This window comes from Bos mutus, chromosome 6, assembly GCF_027580195.1.
Source record: "Bos mutus isolate GX-2022 chromosome 6, NWIPB_WYAK_1.1, whole genome shotgun sequence".
Taxonomy (NCBI): domain Eukaryota; kingdom Metazoa; phylum Chordata; class Mammalia; order Artiodactyla; family Bovidae; genus Bos; species Bos mutus.
In genome coordinates, this window is record NC_091622.1 from 102,817,458 (window position 1) to 102,836,014 (window position 18,557).

General features: G+C 50.0%; 1 protein-coding gene across 1 annotated transcript in view; it reads left to right on the plus strand.

Moving 5' to 3' along the window:
* JAKMIP1 (janus kinase and microtubule interacting protein 1) overlaps positions 1 to 18,557 on the plus strand; it is a 153,636-nt gene that overhangs the window by 85,864 nt on the left and 49,215 nt on the right. The window contains exons 3-6 of the mRNA XM_070371875.1: positions 3,333 to 3,827; positions 12,419 to 12,628; positions 13,475 to 13,594; positions 17,681 to 17,827. Of these exons, the coding sequence (XP_070227976.1) occupies positions 3,333 to 3,827; positions 12,419 to 12,628; positions 13,475 to 13,594; positions 17,681 to 17,827 (972 nt within the window). The remainder of the gene's footprint in view (positions 1 to 3,332; positions 3,828 to 12,418; positions 12,629 to 13,474; positions 13,595 to 17,680; positions 17,828 to 18,557) is intronic.

Here is an 18,557-nt window from a genome sequence, read left to right on the forward strand (position 1 = left end):
CCCTTTGACACCCCCGCCACTGTGGCCTTTCTTTGTTAATTTCTTCTCGGCACACCCCTACTTTCTGGTCCTGTAAGGTGCTCCTGGTTCATCTTGGATGTTCCCTGCCCCATTCCTAGAGCCACTCACCAAGGCCCTTTGGTCACTTTTATTGGAAAATGGTGTGAAAAACCAAGATCTGGGCACTGGGGGTGCTCACCACTGCTGGCATGCCATTACTTCTGGGCTTAGCTAGAACAGCAAGGAAGTGTATGCATATATACTAACTGTGTATCTATACATATCTAAGCTAGTCCTTAATGTAACCTCTAAATGTGTATTAAGTTAAAGGTGAGTTCTTACTGATGCCCCCAGCCTAATCCAGTACCACTTGGATCCTCTGGCCTCCTTCCCTTGATTATGGTGTCCTCTCTCCAGCAGAGACAGCCTGACCCCACCACCCACTTAGTTACTCAACACTCTGCACACACAGCGGTTTCAGAACAGTTAACCCGCACCCCAAGAATTCAGAGGGCAGTGGAGGGAAATCATCTAACGTGAGTGCTGAGGCCTGTGCTGGCCACCAGGGGGCGACATAGGGACGCGTGCACAGGGGCAGAGGCAGGGCGATTGGTGAGGTGACTGCCCCGGTCTCTTAGAGGATTGCAGCTGCCAGCTTGAGCCAGGGTGGTCGCAGGGATGGTTTGAGGAGCGGGGGAGACAGCCAAGCGGAGGCAGACTTCACTGTGCCCACTGGGGGGTGGGGTGGGCAGCGTTCTTCCCGCCAGCCCCTCCTGCCTCGATGCGTGCCCTGTCTTGCTCATTTTGCTCTTGCTGCATTTAGAGCCCAGGTGCTGAGACAAGGCTGGTAAGGTCCCCTCTCTCCTGTTGCCCCTCTGGACTTGGTGGGGTGGCTTAGAGGCGTCTGGCGAGTGAGATGACACGTGACTTCTGTCAACCTGCTCAGCGGGATGGAATAAGGAGGGGGTGCCCTGTGCACACCGGGGCAGCCCCCGCCTCACTGTGCTACACTTGGGTCCTTGCCTGGTCTCGACCCTGGGCTTTTCTAGGTAGAGCTGGTAGGACCATCAGGGTCTTCTCCCCCAGCCCATCCACTGTGAGCATCCCTGGCACCTCTGTTACTGTTAGCTTCAGCTGGCCCCCTCTGCCCCTCCCAGGGACAGGCCCGGCCTCCCCAACCCTCAGACTGCCCTGCACACACCTCTGTTCACACTGTCCACATCCCTCCTTCCTTTACTTATGGGGGACCAAACTTCCCTTCATCTGCTCATTCACTTTCAGCTTTCTCTCTCCCAAGAGTCTTCAAGGGGCAGCTGTTGATGGACTTGTTTCATAGAGAAGGATCAGGGAGGTTTTATAGTCAGGGTTCTTCAGACAGAAAAAGAACCAATAGGAGAGAGAGATGGAGGGGGATTTTTTGTTTTCAAGAAGGTGACTCACCTGGTCATGCAGGCTGACAAATCTGAAATCTGCAGAGCAGGCAGGCTGGAAATTTCAGGGAGCATGGATCTCACAGTAATGAGGCAGAATTCCTTTCTCATTAGGGCATTTCAGTCTTTTCTGTTAAGGCCATCAACTGATTTAAGGCCTTAAGTGAGGCCCACTCACAGTATAGAGGCTCATTTGCTTTACTCCAGGGCTGCTGATTTAAATATTAATCATTAAAAATACCTTCTCAGCAGCATCTAGACTCGTGTTTGGCTGAATGACCCGGTACCACAGCCCTGCCCAGTGGACACGTAACCATTAACCATCTCGAGGTTAGGTAATTTGCCAAGGGAAATGCATTCATCGGCACAGATTCAGAATCCGACAAGATCCCATCCTTTTGACTTCAGGTCACTGTCAGTGTTAACCCAGGAAGTTAGGACAGAGTTGCTCCCTTGGAAGGAGCATGCTGGAAGCACTTAGTCCCTCCCTGGGAAATCACGTTCAGTGTTTAAAGTTCTGGCATCCTGGCCCTTAGTCCCTTAGGAAGAGGCCCATTCTAACTCTCAGGCAAGATGGGCCTTCTGACTGGGTCCATGTTTTATTTCCGTGCTTGTGTTTGATGTAAGGAGACTTGTGTCTTTGCCTGGTGGGTTTGATTTGCTTTTTCCCTGCTGTTTTAAGTAAAGATTTGTCCACCCTAAGTAACATTGTAAAACTCCTCACCTAAAATTAACTTCAGCATGTTGGTGTGCTATAAACAGTGTGGTCGGGGGAAATGATGCCATTTTCCATGGGAACAGCCTGTCCATGAGAGACACATTTGTTTCGGTTCGTTTCGGTTCTTCGGAGATGGATGTCATTTAGAAAACAAATGGATTCTTGTGTAATGTATGTAATTGTGTGATATTTGAAATGGAAAGATCGAATAAAGCCTTTTGGAGTATATGAAGAAAACACTCCCTTGGCACATTTTACAAATAACGTTTTGTTTGCTGAACAGATGAATACATTCTGGTGGGGCTGGCAGCCTGGCATCTGCAGAACACTTTCTCTGGGGCCAGGGACCTGGGAGTAAAGCCTGGCTCTGCCCCTTGGCAGCCCCTCACCCCAGGCAGGTCACTGGGACATCTCTGAGCCTTGGTTGCATACATGCTCAGTCATATCCAACTCTTTGTCACCCTATGGACTATAGCCCGTCTGGCTCCTCTGTCCATGGGATTTCCCCAGGTAAGAATACTGGAGTGGGTTGCCATTTCCTCCTACAGGAGATTTTCTTATCCAGGGATCAAACCCACGTCTCCCACATCTCCTGGATCGGCAGGCAGATTCTTTACCACTGAGCCACCTGGGAAGTCCGAACCTTGGCTGCCTCATGGCAAAACAGTTGCCCCCTTCCTGAGGTGGTGAGGGATTCATGCTGCTGTGGCTCTGGAGCCCCCCAGTCCTGGCAGAGGAGTGAGGGCACCTCTGTTTCCCCCACCCCCACCCTTTTCTACCTTCACCTGCTCCGTCTGCTCTAACTCCAGAGCTCAGGGCACGAGCACTGGAAATGTATTTCTGGTCTACACTTCGATGACACAGATGATTACTGCAGGGCATATTTTGTGACTGATAAATTGTCCTTCCTTGGAAAAACTCCAAATCGGAGGTGATGTCAGAACCTGACCCTCCTCCAACACCTTCAGATGGTTTTCCAGGGCTGGGGAAATCTCAGAAAAACAGTAGGGAAGAGTCTGGGTGGGGCTGATGGAGGTGGCGGCAGGGGGAACTGGAGGGTGGGGGCCCAAGAGGGTCTCAGGGGCCTGTCATACAAAAAGGGACTTGGGAAGGTGGCAGTGAGCCTGGCCGGCGCCCCCAGTCCTGGCCCTGACCCTGACCGAGTCTCCCCGCTCTGGCCGCAGGTGGGTAAGCTGCGTGAGCGGCTGCAGGAGGCCAAGCTGGAGCGTGAGCAGGAGCAGCGACGGCACACAGCCTACATCTCGGAGCTCAGGGCCAAGCTGCACGAGGAGAAGACCAAGGAGCTGCAGGCACTGCGCGAGGTGCTCATCCGCCAGCATGAGCAGGAGGCAGCGCGCACGGCCAAGATCAAGGAGGGCGAGCTGCAGCGGCTGCAGGCCACGCTGAACGTGCTGCGCGACGGCGCGGCTGACAAGGTCAAGACGGCGCTGCTGGCCGACGCGCGCGACGAGGCGCGCAGGGCCTTTGACGGCGAGCGCCTGCGGCTGCAGCAGGAGATCCTGGAGCTCAAGGCGGCGCGCAAGCAGGCGGAGGAGGCGCTCAGCAACTGCATGCAGGCCGACAAGACCAAGGCGGCCGACCTGCGCGCCGCCTACCAGGCGCACCAGGACGAGGTGCACCGCATCAAGCGGGAGTGCGAGCGCGACATCCGCCGGCTGGTACGTGTGCCACCCTGCCCCGCCTTGCGTGCGCGCCGGTCCTGCAGTACACGCACCCCCGCACTCCCCATGCATGCGCACCCTGTCTCTCTTGTACACAGGCACCTTTTCTGTTTTATACACGGGCACCCTGCCCTTCCTGCCCACAGACAAACCGTCCTTCTGTGCACACGCGCCTCATCCTTCCCTGACTCATGCGTGTGGCCTCTCTGCAAGCACGTGCCCCATCCTCCCCTCTTGGAGCAGTAAAGGGGACCACTGTGCTCCCGGCCTGGCTCTAGGCCCTAGGGTTCCAGCAAAGCCCCTCCCATCCTGGGTGCGGAATGGAGGCTTCCGGCAGGGCTCTCCTGTCGGTGGGAGACACCGTAAGAAATGGAAGGACTGGAGGTGGAAGGACCATCTCTAGACTGGCCACCAGCCAATGACAGGGCATCAGTTCACATCTTAACAACCCAGTACCTGGAATGGCAGAAGAGTCGCACTGATTTTAAATTTCTAATGTATAGAAAATCTAAGCGCATACCAGGACTGAGGTTTTAGAGGTGTTCCGCAGCCCCTTTCCCCTCCGTGTATGGAGGCGGTGTTGTCACCTAATAGGAAGAGAAGGCTTTGGAGAAGGTCTCTTCTGTGTGTGAATCCAGACTCCTTCACTTGTCAGCTGTGACCCCAATCAGGTTGCATACGGTCACTAAATCTCTGGTGCCTCATCTACAGAAGGAGGAATGATCACATATCTGTTCCAGCATGCAGCGTGCTGAGAATTAAGTTAACCGTCTTTATCAACAGCCTATAGTTTCTGTAATAGGAGACATATAAAATATGTTCCTCTGCCATAGGAAATGTATAAAAAAAGTGAAAGTGTTAGTCGCTTAGTTCAGTTCAGTTCAGTCTCTCAGTCGAGTCCAACTCTTTGCAACCCCATGAATCACAGCACGTCAGGCCTCCCTGTCCATCACCAACTCCTGGAGTTCACCCAGACTCATGTTCATCGAGTCAGTGATGCCATCCAGCCATCTCATCCTCTGTCGTCCCCTTCTCCTCCTGCCCCCAATCCCTCCCAGCATCAGAGTCTTTTCCAATGAGTCAACTCTTCGCATGAGGTGGCCAAAGTACTGGAGTTTCAGCTTTAGCATTATTCCTTCCAAAGAAATCCCAGGGCTGATCTCCTTCAGAATGGACTGGTTGGATCTCCTTGCAGTCCAAGGGACTCTCAAGAGTCTTCTCCAACACCACACTTCAAAAGCATCAATTCTTCGGCGCTCAGCCTTCTTCACAGTCCAACTCTCACATCCATACATGACCACTGGAAAAACCATAGGCTTGACTAGACGAACCTTTGTTGGCAAAGTAATGTCTCTGCTTTTGAATATGCTATCTAGGTTGGTCATAACTTTCCTTCCAAGGAGTAAGCGTCTTTTAATTTCATGGCTGCAGTCACCATCTGCAGTGATTTTGGAGCCCCCAAAAATAAAGTCTGACACTTTCCCCATCTAACGCCATGGACTATAGCCCGCCAGGCTCCCCCCAGGCAAGAATACTGGAGTAGATTGCCATACCCTTCTCCAGGGGATCTTCCCAACCCAGGGATCAAACCCAGGTCTCCCACATTGCAGGCAGATTCTTTACTGGCTGAGTCTCCAGAGAAGCCCTAGGAAATGTATATTTAAGGGAAATAGAATGGGGAGAAAACATGTATTTGCCCAAGAGATGGATTGAGCTTAATTTAAAACGTACCAAGGACTTGGTGTCTGTGTGTGTGTGTGTGTGTTTGTATTAGTCACTCAGTTGTGTCCAATTCTTTGGGACTCCACAGACCGTAGTCTTCCAGGCTCCTCTGCCCATGGGATTCTCTAGACAAGACTACTGGAGTGGGTTGCCATTCCCTTCTTCCCAACCCAGGGATTGAACCTGGGTCTTCCACATTGCAGGCAAATTCTTTACCATCTGAGCCATCAGGGAAGCCCCAGGACTTGGTATCTGTTTCCATTCCAGTGCCAAGTAGAAATATCCCCAGTTCAGGTTGTCTCCGTGTGTGGGGGCCACTTAGGAGAATAGAGTGAAAGGAATTAATGTCCATTTCTCCCGCTATTCCCCCACTTGATAAATGTCCCTCCTCAGACAGGCCTCTTGGCAAACTGTTCAGAAGGTGGCCTGCATTTTGTTTTTTTGTCAGCTGAATTGGATTAGAAATGCAGGAAGGCTTCCAGGCTTCCGCTTACACATTTAACATGCCTCTTAAGAAACAATTGAGGAGAAAAAGGCAGTTGTGGTCAGTGTGGGGCCATTGGACTCATTCCTTAGATCAGTTAGGATTAGGTCTGACAACCCTGTTACACAGGGGCTTAAAATCTGGAATTTATTTCTCTGTTAATGTGCAAAGTCTGGAAAGGGCTTCACAGAGTAGTGCAGGCCACAGGGCCTCTCAGCTCTCCCCTCAGAAGGGGCTCTGTGAGGTGGCCCTGTTCCTCACGGCCCCTCCTGCCACGGAGTGCCAGCCATCACATCTTTATCCCTGGTTGGCAGTAGGAGGACAGATGAAGGAGGGTGTGGTCATCTTCCACCCTCAGGTGGTTTCTGGGAATCCTTGGCCTTCCTCCGCTCACGCTGTATCACTCCAGCCTTGGCCACCACGTGGCCTTTCCTTTTCCACATGCCTATGTCTTGTCCTCTTTCTATAAGGACACCAGTTAGTGGATCTAGTTGTGTTGTGTTAGTTGCTCAGTCATGTCTGACCCTTTGCGACCCCCAAGAACTGTAGCTTGCTAGGCTCCCCTGTCCATGGGATTTCCCAGGCAAGAATACTGGAGTGGGATGTCATTCCCTTCTCCAGGGGATCGTCCCAAACCCAGGTCTACCCGCATTGCAGGCAGATTCTTTACCTTCTGAGCCACCAGGGAAGGCCTGCCCCAATGTGTTACGACTTCATCTCAGCTTAACAACTTAGTTACATCTGTAAAGATCCTATTTCTAACAGGTTCATATTCTGATTTCCCAGGTAGACGTGAAATTAGATGGGGACACCATTCATCCACAGGTACCGAGGAGGAGAAGAGAATGGGTCTGGGGGTAGCAGCTTGATTCCTCAGACTTTGCAATGAAGAAGCACTAATGAAATTATCCCCAAATCGATGGATTTGTTGGGAGCTGGCTAAACTGGGGTGTTTACTGAGACGTGTGCGCTGTTGGATGTGCTTGCTGAGAAGTGGCTAGATTCTGTGCCTCTGGGGCAGAGAGACAGCATAGGGAGGACTCGAGAGAGGCTGGCTTGAGTCTGATTCATGGATCTGCTACTGCCTAGAGTGTGGGCGCATTCACTGTTCTGGGCCTCAAGGTTATCTGTAAAGTGGGATAATGTCTACATTGAGGGTCTTTTATTTTTTTATTTTTTATTTTTTTAAATAAAACAAATTGCTTATGCTGCTATAATTGGATTACAACAGCCGCTTGCTCCCACCGGTAAGATTAGGCAAGTAGGACTCCTGAGGGTCTTTTAAAGACTGAGAAAGAGCATGTCTCTTAAGTACAAATGTCGTCCTGAGCTCACAGTAGCATGTAAGTAAGACAGCCATCATCCAGAACTGTTATTTTTTCCCATCAGTTAGAATCTTATGGTTGCAAATGACAGAAACTCTACCTCAAACCAGTTTTCTTGGCTAAAGTAGCTGGAATAGCCTCTGGCACAGCCCCAGTGGGACTAATGATGTCACCCAGGACCTGGATTTCTTAGGCCCTGCCCCGTCTTTTATCGTTCTCAGACTTTAGACTCTCACTGTGCTGGTGAGATGCCATCATTGTGTCAGACTCAACGTCCTCAGAAGAAACAGCCCAGAGAAAGTGAGAGAAGCTCTTTCTTAACTCCTACGAAGAAATAGGAGGGTCCTAGCAGCACCCTCTTCAGGCTGTTGGCTCTGAGTGGGTCATGTATCCATCCCTGAACCAATTACTATTAAGGGGCGGGGCCATGCAGGTGGTGTGAGCCAATCAGGGCCTGCCCTGGGAATTTGGAGTGGTGCCGCCCCACCCCCTTTCATGGTGATAGTGAGACTGTCAGAGAAGGGGAAATGGATGCAGGGACCAATCCAGGAATGTCCCGCACACTCAGGTGATGGGGTTCAGGGAAGCTCAAGAAGGTCACTGTCAGAAGCTCACACTTCATCACCGTCCTCAGGGCAAGGGGAAGGATCACTAAGATCAGGCTGGGAGCCAGACCAGAGTCAACAAACAAAGAGTGACTTCACAGCCGTGTGAGCTGGCAGGTCTCCTAACCTCTGGAACCCCAGGACTCTGTCTGGGGAAATGTGACAACCTAGAAAATATTGGCTCCAGAATCTATTTCACATTGTCCGTCCATTCCTGGATGCCTTCTCCACTAGTGGAGGCTGTTTTCTAGGAACCTGTTCCATGTGATTGGGTTTAAGCCCTTTTCTCACTTACTGGAATCAAGTAGGAAATGGATGCTCTTCTAAGCTGAGGATTTCCAGAGACATCTTGCTTGTGATGCTGTGCCCTCTTGTGGAAGGGACTAGTGTAATGTGGTGGTGGAAGAGAGTGCTTCCTGGCCCCAGAGCAAAGCCAGAAGTGTGCAGCCAGGATGATGAGGGGAACAGACTGGAACCCTACCTGTTAACTTGTAACAGCTCGCACCACTAATTCCCCTGGCTTTATTTTTTCTCCTAGCACTAAGCATGCTCTAGTCTCCTCCAGTATTGACTTCTTCTGCTTTCAGCTACCCTCCCCTCTGGAATGAAAGCTCTGAGGGCAGGGACTCTGATCTGTTTTGCTCATCGGTGTTTCCAGCATCTGTTGATGGCACTCAATTAGGTATTTGGAATTCAGGAAAACAAGTCTAAGTGGTTTAAATTAATGAACTCCTTTCATATTGTTCTTACAGTTTCTGGGTTGAAATGGGCAGTGGCAACAATGTTTCCCGCGTCACTAAGAGTTCTTCCTTGCAGTGGGGAGCTGCTCCCCACACCTTCAGATCAGGTTTAGTCAAAGTGGGGAGCTGCAGGAGATTGTCTTGGGAGACAGGGAGGGATGCAGAGGGAAGGGGAAAAGCCTTTTTTTTTTTTCAAAGGCCACTCAAAGAGCTTGTCAGAACTCTGGGACTTTGCTTGGAAACCTCAGTCTGGAGCTTTAGGGGTACCATTTTCCTCCTTTGTAAATCTCAGTTATATTTTATCAGTTTTTCATGGTCTGCTGTTTAAATAAGATAGCCAGGAGCTAAAGTAGATTAATGATGGCCGCCAACATTGATTGTGTGCTTATAAGATGCCAGGTTCTGTGATAAATTCTTCCCGTAGTTGATCTGAATCTCCCCCTAGTTAAACAGGGTGTTATCATTGTCTCCACCTCACAGAGGCTGAGCCTAATAGAGGTGACCCAGCCTGCTCAGAGTCACATAGCTGGTGGGGGCGGGGATTTGAACTTACTTTTGTCTGCGCTCAGGACAGGGCTCTTAATCAGTATTCTCTGCTTGAGCGATCTGTGTCTTGATTCAAAGTGTCTGATTCAGAGGTAGGAGTTTCAACTTCTGATTCGGGTTACAATCAACTTCAATGTGTACCCTCTGCTAACTGCTAAGTCACTTCAGTTGTGTTGGACTCTGTGTGACCCCATAGACGGCAGCCCACCAGGCTCCCCCATCCATGGGATTCTCCAGGCAAGAACACTGGAGTGGGTTGCCATTTCCTTCTCCAATGCATGAAAGTGAAAAGTGAAAGTGAAGTCGCTCAGTTGTGTCCGACTCTTGGCGACCCCACGGACTGCAGCCCATCAGGCTCCTCCATCCATGGGATTTTCCAGGCAAGAGTACTGGAGTGGGGTGCCATTGAGCGTGCTTAATGAGAAGGGCATTTGTATTTGTTTTCTGGGGCTGCCTTAACAAATGGCCACAGACACACTGAAGTTTATTCCCTTGCTGCTCTGGATGCCAGATGTCCAAAATCAAAGTGTCAGTAGGGCCATGCCCCACTGAAGGCTCTCAGGGAGGGCCCTTCCTTGCTCTTCCAGCTTCTGGGGCCTCCAAGCGTTCCTGGGTTTGTGCCTGCATCACTCCAGTCTCTGCCTCTTACAGGGCTCCCCTCTATGTTTTTCCCATTCCTATGCATCTTCTCTTTGTCCTATGGGGATGGTTGTCATTGGATTTAGGATCCACCCAGTTAATCCAGGATGATCTCCTCATCTTAAGGTCCTTAATTACACTTGTAAAGACCCTTTTCCCAAACAAGTTTCTATTCACAGGTATCTGAATTCAGGATGTGAACATACCTTTTTAGGAACCACAATTCAAACCACTGCTGTGTTCTTCATATTTGCACACCAAAGGAGATAAAAGTCTAGGAAGGACAGGAGGTCCTACTTATTGAGACCTAATATATGCCTGCAACAGTTATAATTAGAGTTGTTTATTTTATGCCTACTGTGTGTTAGGCACTTTCCATGTATTCATTTCACCCTCACAACATCCCCATGATTATCCCCATTTCACAGATGAGAAAACTGAGGCATAGGAAGAAATCAGGTAACCAAACCAAGGTAATGGAGCCAGTGAGTGGTGGCCTTAGGGCCAGGACCCAGCAATCGGTGGCCTTGCTCCTAAGCAGCCTGCCTGTCTGCTGTCCCCTTCTGTCCTCACAGTTCCCCTTTTTACATCCCCATTTTACAAGTGAGCCTGAAGCCTGGAGAGGTCAAATGCCTTGCCAGAGGTCACACAGTTCACCAGTGGGGGCTTAGTCTCCAGTTCATACCTTCTTACTCCATGCCTAGTACTTTTCCCTCTGTGGCAAGCTGTTTTATAGCACATGGCTTTAACCTTTGAGTTGGGTAATCCAGGCAATATCCACGTTATGTCACCTTACATACAGGCTTGCTCATGGCGGGCATACACAGGTATGTGTTAAATAATACCGTGTCATAAAGACTCTATCCAGAGTTTGTTGAAACCATTCTTACTAAAGCGTTAGTATTCTTTTCAGAAGTTTTTTGTGTGCCTTATCTCAGAATTTATTCCTAAATTCCATGATGATATTCACTGTAGTTGAAACTATTATGATTTTTGTCAATTAATGAAACTCTAGTACTGGGAAATTTTCTCTTTTAACACCTGTATTAGTTTCCTAGGACTGCTGTTACAAAATACCATGAACTGGGTGGCTTAAGCAACAGAAATGTATTCACTCACAGTTTTGGAGGCTAGAAGTCTGAAGTCAAGGTGTTGCAGGACTTTGTTCTCTGAAGGCTCTAGGGGAGGGTGCTTCCTGATTCTTCCAGCTTCTGGCGGCTCCAGGTGTTCCTTGGCTTGTGGCTGCATCACCCCAGTCTCTGCGGTCATCTCCTCCCTGTGCTTGAGTGTCTTTCCTCTTATAAGGACACCAGTCATTAGAGCCGCCGGACTCCACTGTGACCTCACCTTAACTAATTATATCTGCAAAGACTCTATTTCCAAATGAAGTTACATTCCCAGTGGTAAGAAGGCCATGGTTTTGGGGAGGGGGCACACCAGCACAGCGCCCTTCCTGGGGCAGTTTCTCAGCTGTTGGCTTTTGTGGCCAGAAACAACTGAAGTGTATGGTATATGGCAGAAGCTTCCTCCTATGAGCTTTGTTCTGCTTGGTTTCCTGTAGGGAATGAGGGATGAGGCTGAGTGAGCCTGGGGCTCACACTGAGGCGCGCACATGGGGAGACCGAGGTACTCTGGGGGCCCCAGAAGCAGCCAGTCAGTTCTCTGACTGTGGGACTCCTAGAGGTGTCAGAGCAGGGGGAGGAGGATGGAGCGCCAGCCGCATACAGGGAGTTAGTGTTGTGCGTGAGGACTTGGCTGGTCGGGAAGAGGCTACAGATAGGAAGAGGAAACTACATGGAAACTACAGACTTCCATGGTAACCAGGAGTCTGTAAAGTAGATGGAGACAGTCCCATGGAGGGCAGGAAGGCAGGGGGAGTTGATGAAGCAGAGGGTGGGTGAGAGTGTCAGATGGGGTGAGGAGAGAGGACAGAAAATTGTCTGGTGAGTCTGGGGGCCAGGAGAGGTTTGGAGACCTTAGCGAGAGCTGTTTGCTGGAAGGCTGCAGCCCACTCCAGGATTCTTGCCTTGAGAATCCTGTGGACAGAGGAGCCTGGTGGGCTGCTGTCCATAGGGTCGCACAGAGTCGGACACGACTGCAGCGACTTAGCAGCAGCAGCAGGAGATACAGCCAGACGGGAGTGGGAGGCAGGAGGACAACCAACTCTGACCAAGCTGAGGTGCAGGGGGCAGGGTGGGGAGTGGCTGGGTGACCCTGGAAGGTCAGGATTTGACTTTATGTCATGAAGGTAAGAGAGAAAGAAACATAGGTCAGTTTCGGGGTAAGTGTCTGGTTGATGATATAGGTTGAACCCTCAGCTCTGTGCTTCTCTGTGCTGGAGCTGGTGATTGACAGAGGAGCAGGGCCTGGGCTGTGCCCCACGGTGTCTCTCTGCCCCGTGTTGCTGAGTCCAGCCACCCTGGATCCACGGAGCTGCTGAACCTTCCCCTGGGCCCGAGGCCAGCAAGGGAGAGCACTCCTTGGTCACAAGCCCCTACAGTCAGCTACTTGTTCTTTCTCTTTTCAGATGGATGAGATCAAGGGGAAAGATCGTGTGATTCTAGCCTTGGAGAAGGAGCTCGGCGTGCAGACTGGGCAGACCCAGAAGCTGCTGCTTCAGAAAGAGGCTTTGGATGAGCAGCTGGTTCAGGTCAGAGAGGCTGAGCGGTACCACGGTAGTCCAAAGAGAGAGCTCCCGCCCGGCATAGGGGACATGGCCGAGCTCATGGGCGTCCAGGTGAGGGGCTCACGAAGCACTGGGGCCATCGAGCCGACCGCCTACCCATCACTCCTCCCACTGGTCATTCTTCTGGAGAACTTGCCTGCCTGCCTTCCCCCATCTCTCCTTCCCATCCATCTGTATACCTTTCCTTCTCTCCCTTACCCATCCTGCTACAGGTGTAGACATTCACTGCGGCCAGCCCCAGTGCTCGGCACAGGGAATGCAGGCTGCTCTTGCCTCTCGTGGTCTTAGAGTTCAACTGAAAAGAAAGAAATGAAAGCTTGAATGCCGAGTATCCAGTAAGAGCTCAGAAAGGGACCCAGTGAGGACAATACATGATTTAAAGGCAGAGCCCCCTGCCCAGGAGAGGGAGCTCAGCCAACAGACAGGGCACCTGGGGCCACAGCTGGTAGTTAAGAGACACAGAAGAGGCCAAAGCTGCAGGCATTCATTCATTCACTCCTTCATTCATTCACTAAATACTGAAGTGTCTGTCAGGTAGGCTGTGTGCAGACACCACGTGAGGTCCCTGCATCTCAGTGGTGAGCGAGGTGGGCACAGTGCCTGCCCTTGAGGAGCATCCTGGCACGTCAGTGACATGCCTTCATCAGAGATGCTCGGAGAGCAGGGGCTGAGATGGGAGGTCCCCAGATCTTACGGAGCTGCTGGAGGGTTTGCCGTCTCATCGCCTTGGAGCTGGTCTTTCCACATGTTGCTTGACTTGGGGTAGCCCCAGCATGGCTGACAGTCCCCCTAATGAGGAGCTCACCTTTGTCCTGAGAGTTTTCCGAGAGGGTCCATGAAGCACTCTGACTCAGTTAAGCTTTTTCAAAGTACATTCGTGTCTTGATTCTATTTTAGGATCAACATATGGATGAGCGAGACGTGCGGCGATTTCAGCTAAAAATTGCTGAACTGAATTCGGTGATACGGAAGCTGGAAGACAGAAATACCCTCTTGGCAGACGAGAGGAATGAACTGGTAATCAGCCCCCCACCCCCTCAGAGGCAGATGGAGCCTGCGGGGTTCGGGAAAGCAGTCCTGGGGCCACAATCCAGGCTCTAAACAGGAAGTTAATACCCAGGCTGTCTGGTTTTCTCTACTTTCCCCTGATTTCTTCCTGATTAAAAATCAAGCACACACTTGTTGAAGAGACCTGTTAGTACCCTTAGTTTCTGCGGGAATTTATCCTGAGCTGACAATCGGAGAAGTACAGTGAGGGGTCCGAGGAGAGGGTATTCATTGCAGTGATGTCTCTATATAGTAGCAACCAAAACCGAACCCAAACGAAACCAAACCCCACTTGTTCGATCCTCAAGTACTGATCGAAATAATTATGGAACATTTATGCAGTGAATTGTATGCAGTCATTAAGAATGGTGTTTTAGATCATATTTAACTGCCATGGAAATTTGTCCACAATAAATTAAATAATAAAAGCGGTTTACAGAACAGAAACACATTATCATCATCCTGGATAGTGGAAGTTATTTTAGGTGGTGTGATTATGGACAATTTTTATTTTTTGCTTATCTGTTTACTTTCTTTTGCATAAAAGTTCACATAGTTCTATTTTTAAAGGTAGTGAATGTGAACTTCTGGTTAAAAAAAAATCTCAAGTAAAAATAGTAACTTCTTGAAAATGCAGGATTAAACAGTTAAACTAATTTTCATGGAGTGGTAGTCAATATATAAACTTCTTGACAGTGCCTCATAGTATTTCTCTTTATTCGAAATTTTGTTATAAAAGTAAGTGTATCTGTATTTTTGAAACACATGGAGATAAAAAGTGTTATTAAGTGTTACTTCTTCATGGTTTTAACAGGATCAGAATAATTTCATTTCCTTCCAGTATTTTTAAAGGCATATTTTTATATAGCTTTCATCAGACGCTCCACCTCATATTATGTCTCCACTTATTGGGTAAATATTCATGAGCTTAAAAAAAATCCCTCATGAGAGGCAAAATAGTTTACTAAATGGATTAGAAAAAATGTATTGCTTGAAACAATTCAGACCTGAAGCATTTAAAGAAAGAATTGATAAGCTTGCCACAACTGGGATCTTTTTTTAATTTATTTTTAATTGGAGGATAATTGCTTTTCAGTGTTGTGCTGGTTTCTGCCGTACAACAGCGTGAATCAGCCATAAGTATGCATAGCGTGAATCAGCCATAAGTATGCATACGTCCCCTCCTTTAACCTCCTTCCCACTCTCAGCATTCAACCCTTCTAGGCTGTCACAAAGTAACAGGTTGAGCTCCCTGTTACATAGCAACTTCCTGCTAGCTATCTTTTTAATCTTTTTTTAATCTATTTACAGGTAGTAGTGTATACGTGCCAGTGCTACCTTCTCGGCTCGTCCCGCCCTCTCTTTCTCCCGCTATTTCCACGAGTCTGTTCTCTATGCGAGCGTCTCTATTTTTGCACTACAAATGGGTTCCTCAGTACCATCTTTCTAGAATCAACATATATTCATTAATATGCAATATTTATTTTTCTCTTTCTGACTTAACTTCTCTCTGTATAACAAGCTCTAGGTTCAGCCACCTCACTAGAACTGACTCAAACTCGTTCCTTTTTATGACTGAGTAATATTCCATTTTACATATGTGTACTAACAGCTTCTTTATTCATTCATCTGTCAGAGGACATCTAGGTTGCTTCCATACTGTAAATAACAGTGCTGGGATCTTAAAATCATGAGATAACTACTGTTAACAGTTTGAAGTGGTTCTGACATGCTTTTCATGTTTATGTGAATGTCTTTACACTCAGGAAGAGCCTTTTTTGTTATTTTATGGTTACACACAGGATAGTTTCCCTGTGTATTGTTTTGCAACTTGCTTTTTTCCCTTGATGTATCAGTTACCCCATTTCCCAACCATGCCTGAAGATCTCCCTTTGTCTTTGTAACAACTGTGTCGAACTCTGTCTGTGTGGCCAAACCATGGTTTACTCAACCACTCCTCTACTGGTAAAGATTTAGGCTATTTCAGGTTTCTCTGCTATTGTACACAAAGCCACACAGCAGATACATTTTTGTTTTTACTTCCTGGAACCTTTATCTCTGCAGAAGATTTCTAGCGGTACAATGTATGAGTCAAGGTACATTTTACATCTCATGACTACCATCAGTGTTTCATCTTAACTCTCACATCCTGGTGACCCAAGGCAGAGGTCTGCAGTCAGTCCCTTGTGTTTGGTTCTTGGTTCTGGCACTTTCTGTGTGACCTTGAGCACATCGCACCACCTCTCTGTGGCCAGGTTCTTTGTGAAATGGGGATGGGAAGGAGCCCCTCCTGGGATCGAGGTGAGGGTTAAAGGAGAGGGGATGCCTGGACACATGGTGAGTACCTGATGGATGCAGTGGGTCTTGCAGCTGGCATCATATGGATGAATATTTGAGTTGTTTCTAATTTTCATCCATTAAAATAACCCTGCAGAAGCTATACCCATGCACATTCTCGCAACAAGTGTCTGAGGCAGATACTACCATTGTTGTTCAGTCACTTAGCTGTGCTGGGCTCTTTGCAACCCCATGGACTGTAGCACACCAGGCTTCCCTGTCCTTCACTGTCTCCCGGAGTTTGCTACTGTTATTCCCATCTTATAGATGAGAAAACTGAGGCTGAAAGTTTGGCTGTGGTCTTGCAGCTAGTGTGTTGCCGAGGACACTGTATGCAGGAGGAAGAGAGGATGCTTCCAGTTGTGCAGTCTCCCAGTCCCTGCTCCGTATCCCCGTCCAGCATCATTTCTCGTGTCTCTGTCTCTCTGGACTGGCCTGCACGCAGCAGTCAGAGTGATGGATTGTTCTAGAAGGCAGACCCGACCACAGAATGCTTGTGCCTCAAAGCCTTTGGCCAGAGGAGGGTGGGCGGGGAGGGCTGGCGAGCTGGGGGTGGAAACCGATGATATATTCTCAGCTCCCTAAATCAGGCCTCACCAGGCCCAGCCCTTCCCATCCCCCACATTGCGTGTTCCCACTGCCATCCATGAAGCTCCTTGGACGTGGCATGTTCTTGCCCCTTCTGACCCCTGACAGTGTGCCTGCCCTGTCTGGAACATCCATGAGGACCTGTCTCACTGTGTTCCTACCTCTCCTACCATCTTTGCTCTCTTCCCCCATCTCTTGGACGGTCACCCCCAGGTGACTGTGTCTTCCCTTTGACGCAGCCCCTAGGACAGGACCCGGGCCCAAGAGGGGCCCTCCAGATGCTGACCAGATGCGAGGTTGGAGGGACACCCCACCGGTCACAGGGACCATGCTCAGAGGACTCGGGGAGCAGCTCAGGGCCGGGTGCTACCCCATCTTTCTCATACCCGCAGCACTGAGCCGGGCCCAGGGATCCTCTGTTGTCTGAAGAGTGCTGAGCTTTCACAAGTCTGAGCAGGCACAAGTCTGTGCCTGGGGAGAAATGGTGGCCAGGAGGAGGTAGATGGCTGGACTGACTTTTATGCATGTGAACCTTGACCTCTGGGGGTTTTGCCTGGAGGTAAGGGAAGTGTCGGAGAAGGCAATGGCACCCCACTCCAGTACTCTTGCCTGAAAAATCCCATGGATGGAGGAGCCTGGTAGGCTACAGTCCATGGGGTCGCTAAGAGTCAGACACGAGTGAGCGAATTCACTTTCAATTTTCACTTTGATGCATTGCAGAAGGAAATGGCAACCCACTCCAGTATTCTTGCCTGGAGAATCCCAGGGACAGGGGAGCCTGGTGGGCTGCCGTCTGTGGGGTCGCACAGAGTCGGACACGACTGGAGTGACTTAGTAGTATAGTATGAGGGAAGTGTGGATGCAGCTCAGGCCTCTTGCCAGCAGGGTGACCTGAGGCAGATCTCTGAGTCTCTGTGTTGGGCTATACCCCTTCCTCTTGCCTTGCCCGAGGCCTCCTGAGGCTCAGGTGGGAGCCTGTGTCTGGAAGCCAGGTATCTGGGGGCTCTTCCTGGTGTTTGCATCACGTAGGCGATGTGGTCCCCGCAGGGGCGGCTTCAGCCAGGTGGCATCTCTGCTGGCCTCCACAGCTGGGTCTTACAGCTGCTGCCCTCTGTGTCCGTCTGATTGCAGCTGAAACGCTCCCGCGAGACGGAGGTCCAGCTGAAGCCCCTGGTGGAGAAGAACAAGCGGATGAACAAGAAGAATGAGGACTTGCTACAGAGCATCCAGAGGATGGAAGAGAAGATTAAGAACCTCACTCGGGAAAACGTGGAGATGGTGAGTCATGGACCCGAAGCCCTTGTCTCCACCTGGGCTCCTCCAGCCCCTGACCCGAGCAGTCCAAGTTCTCCTAGGCCATCTCCCACCCGCCCCCAACCCCACCCCACCCCATCCCTCTAGCCTCTGTTCCCCAGAATTCACAGTGCTGTGGGCATCTGTGTCTGAAGGAGCGTGTACCAGGTGGCCTGACAGCAGGTTTGCACCTCCGCTCTGCCATCTCCACCTGGGGTCCTTGGGCCCAGCCCTCTTTCTCATCCATGAAATGGGATTGAAAACATCAGTGCTATAGGGTCAGGGACAGGATGGAGTGATGACACAGAAGGTTCTCACAGAAGACCTGGCACCTTGGGGCAGCTCAGTAGGCCGACAATTACAGTTTTGCTCCAAGTGCTTTGAATCAGGGCCTTTCATTTGCTCCAGCAAGAATGACTGGTCTTTGTGGTCAGAGTGGTGTCTTGCAGCTGATGGTTTAAGGAATACTCTGAGCTTCATTGTCCAAAGTAGCCTCAAGCGTGCCTATTGTACAGCTGAGAAGACTGAGGCTCCGGGAGATGGAACACCCTTCTCCCTGTTCCCTGGAACGTCCAGGTGTGAATGTGCATTGTTACCACGTGGTGTGCTCTCTTCCCCCAGCACCCACGCTTTCTAGGCTCAGGGCAGACGTCCACCTCTCCCACCCCGTTGCCTGCTAGTCCTTCCTGTTAGCAGTGGGCACAGTCGGCCCTGC